Source organism: Rhinopithecus bieti, unplaced genomic scaffold (genome assembly GCF_001698545.2).
Source record: "Rhinopithecus bieti isolate Rb0 unplaced genomic scaffold, ASM169854v2 scaffold_11380, whole genome shotgun sequence".
Classification (NCBI taxonomy): Eukaryota; Metazoa; Chordata; class Mammalia; order Primates; family Cercopithecidae; genus Rhinopithecus; species Rhinopithecus bieti.
Genome location: NW_016807225.1, coordinates 1,496,999 through 1,500,582, shown reverse-complemented (window position 1 = coordinate 1,500,582; position 3,584 = coordinate 1,496,999). Strand labels below are relative to the sequence as shown.

At 41.4% G+C, this 3,584-nt stretch overlaps 1 protein-coding gene across 1 annotated transcript in view; it reads left to right on the top strand.

Annotated features, from left to right (window-relative positions):
- MLH3 (mutL homolog 3) overlaps window positions 1–3,584 on the top strand; it is a 41,002-nt gene that overhangs the window by 26,969 nt on the left and 10,449 nt on the right. The window contains 1 exon segment of the mRNA XM_017880520.1: window positions 21–180. Within this exon segment, the coding sequence (XP_017736009.1) occupies window positions 21–180 (160 nt within the window).

Below are 3,584 nucleotides of genomic sequence, written 5' to 3'. Positions count from 1 at the left end.
ATTTGAGGTTATCTCTTTAGGTGTTACCACAAAAATCTGGAAGATCTGGGCCTTGAACTTGTATTTCCAGACACTAGTGATTCTCTGGTACTTGTGGGAAAAGTACCACTCTGTTTTGTGGAAAGAGAAGCCAATGAGCTTCGGAGAGGAAGATCTACTGTGACCAAGAGTATCGTGGAGGTAAGACACAGCTGCAGATGTTAAGGAAATTGCTGAGTGATGGTAACCTCATATTTTGTCTGTAGGTTCTCTGAATTCATCTTTTCTTCAACAAGTATTCATGGTATTTACCTGCTGTGTGCCAGGAGCTAGAAATTCAGAGATGCATTAGCTCAAAATAAGGAAGAAGGGCATTTAAAGAATTATAGTCAGTGAACTTTGGCTAGTACAGGTTTGTGTTTTGCTTTCTTCCCAATATGATAACGGTCATGAAAACTAAGAGTCTAGAATGCACCAAGATAGTTTTTCAGAAGTGTTATGGAAATATAGAATGAATTCTGTGCCTGGGGAGGTGGAGTCAATGAAACTGTCACAGAAAAGCTGTTTTCTTAAGAAAAGTTTTTACTTTTGAAAGACCAGGCCTCACTCTGTTGCCCAGGCTGGAGTGCAGTGGTGCAGTCTTGGCTCACTGATCTCCTGGGCACAAGCGATCTTCCTGCCTCAGCCTCCCAAGTAACTCGGACTAAAGGCACACACCACTGTGCCTGGCTAATTTTTTCCTTCTCTTTTTTTGTAGAGATGGGGGTCTCACTATGTTGCACAGGCTGGTCCTGAACTTCTGGCCTTAAGCAATCCCCCTGCATTGGCTTCCCAAACCCCTGGCGTTACAGGCATGAGCCACTGCACACAGCCAGAAAAGTGTTACAGAATAGTGAGAAACTAGGCCGGGCGCCATGGCTCATGCCTGTAATCCCAGCACTTTGGGAGGCCATGGCGGGTGGATCACCTGAGGCTGGGAGTTCAAGACCAGCCTGACAAACATGGAGAAACCCCATCTCTACTAAAAATAGAAAATTAGCTGGGCGTGGTGGTGCATGCCTGTAATCCCAGCTACTCAGGGGCTGAGGCAGGAGAATGACTTGAACCTGGGAGGCAGAGGTTGCGGTGAGCCAAGATTGGGCCATTGTACTCCAGCCTGGGCAACAAGAGTGAAACTCTGTGTCAAAAAAAAAAAAAAGAAAAAGAAAAAAAGAATAGTGAGAAACTGCTGAGTACAGAAGAGGGCAGAAGGGCATTCTATTCAGAGGAATACATATCAGAGACTTGAGGCACATCCTATGTTTAGGGAACTATAATAGATATGGCTCAAATTAAGATCTACAGTTACCCTTTGGACAACTTGGGTCTGAACTGCACAGGTACACTTATATGCAGATTTTCTTCCACCTCTGCCACTCATGAGACAGCAAGACCTTGCTGTCTCTTCCTCCTTGCTCTTCTTCCTCCTCCTTAGCCTATTCAATGTGAAAATGATGAGGGTGAAGACCTTTATGATGATTCATTTCCACTTAATGAATAATAAATTCTTAACGATTTTCTTAACTTTTTTTTTTTTTTTTTTTTTTTTTTTGCGATGCCCAGGCTGGAGTGCAGTGGCACAATCTCAGCTCACTGCAACCTCCAACTCCCAGGTTCAAGTGATTCTCCTACCTCAGCCTCCGAAGTAGCTGAGATTACAGGTGCACACCACCACACCCCCGCTAATTTTTGTATTTTTAGTAGAGATGGGGTCTCACCGTGTTGGCCAAGTTGGTCTTGAACTCCTGACCTCAAGTGATCCACCTGCCTTGGCTTCCCAAAGTGCTGGGATTACTGGCATGAGCCACCATGTCTGGCCAACATTTTCTTTCCTCTAGCTTACCTTATTGTAAGAATACAGTGTGTAATATATACAACACACAAAATATGTGTTAGTCGACTGTTTATGTTATTGATAACGCTTCTGGTCAAAGGTAGGCTATTGGTAGTTAAGATCTGGGGAAATCAGGCCAGGTGCAGTGGCTCATGCCTGTAATGCTCCCGGCATTTTGGGAGGCCAAGGCGGGCAGATCATTTGAGGTCAGGAGTTCGAGACCAGCCTGGCCAATATGATGAGACCCCCGTCTCTACTAAAAATACAAAAAATTAGCCAGGCATGGTGGTATGTGCCTGTAATCCCAGCTACTCAGGTGGCTAAGGCATGAGAATTGCTTGAACCCAGGAGGCAGAGGTTGCAGTGATCGAAGATTGCTCCACTGCACTCCAGCCTGGGTGACAGAGTGAGACTCGTCTCAAAAAAAAAAAAAAAAAAAAAACAACTGGGGGGAAATCAGAAGTTATACTTGGATCTTTGACTGGATGGGAGTTGGCTGTCAAGGTCAAATCATAAAATAATTTAGCATATTCTACTAAGTAGTTTGCATTTTATCCTATAGGCAGCCAGTGAAGAATTTTAAGCAGGAGAGTAAGGTCCATTTTAGATTCCTTTCCAAATATGATTACTTTACATATATGTTTTGGTAAAGGTTTGGAAAGCTACTGCTGGATGTGGCATTGGAGGTATTAGAGAGGAGTATTACTTTTTACTTTGATTACTTATATGATTCTTTTATAGCAAATATCATTTATTTTGTCTTTATTGTCTTTTTCCTCTTCTTTCCTGTTTTCTATTATAGTTTTCTTTATTTCTCTTTTTTTTTTTTTTTTTTTGCTCTACTGGTTTAGAAGTTATATATTCCATTTATATCCTTTTAGAGATTAGCCTTAACTTTTAGCATGCATACTTACCACAGTTTAAAAGTAATTCATTTCTGTATCCTCCTCTAGCTGTACCAAAATCTTATAAACCGTTCATCTCCTCCCATCTTCCATGTTGCTGTCTAGTACTTTAATTCCACCTTGTTTTTAATCCCCTGGTGGTCATTTATTTTATAGTCAATCTTCATTTAGTTATAACAAAGTGTTCACCAGAGTCTTTGTTCACCATTGCCTCTTGCATCCTACTTATTCTGTGTTCTTTTATGTTCTGTTTTTTTTTTTTTTTTTTACTGAAGTAAATCTCTTAAAAGATCTTTTACCCACAAATAGATCTGGAGACAAAAAATACAAAAATATAAAAATAAATAGAAGTTATTTTAGTAAGAGTCCATGGACCAGACATGGTAGCTCATGCCTGTAACCCAGCACTTTGGGAGGCCGAGGCAGGCAGATCACCTGAGGTCAGGAGTTCGAGACCAGCCTGGCCAATGTGCTGAAATGCTGTCTCTACCAAAAACACAAAAATTAGCTGGGCGTGGTGGCGGGTGCTTGTAATTCCAGCTACTTGGGAGGCTGAGGCAGGAGAATCGCTTGAACCCGGGAGGTAGAGGTTGCAATGAGCTGGGATCATGCCATTGCACTCCAACCTGGGTGACAAGAGTGAAACTCTGTCTCGAAAAAACAAAGTCCATGAATGATAAGCTGTCTTTTAAAGTTTCTTTATTTTCCCTTCATACTTGCATGATTATCTAGCTAAAAACAGAATTTCACATTGCCAGTTATTCCCCCCACATTTTGAAAATATTTCACTACTTTTGACTTTCTATTTTATTTATTTTAATTTATTT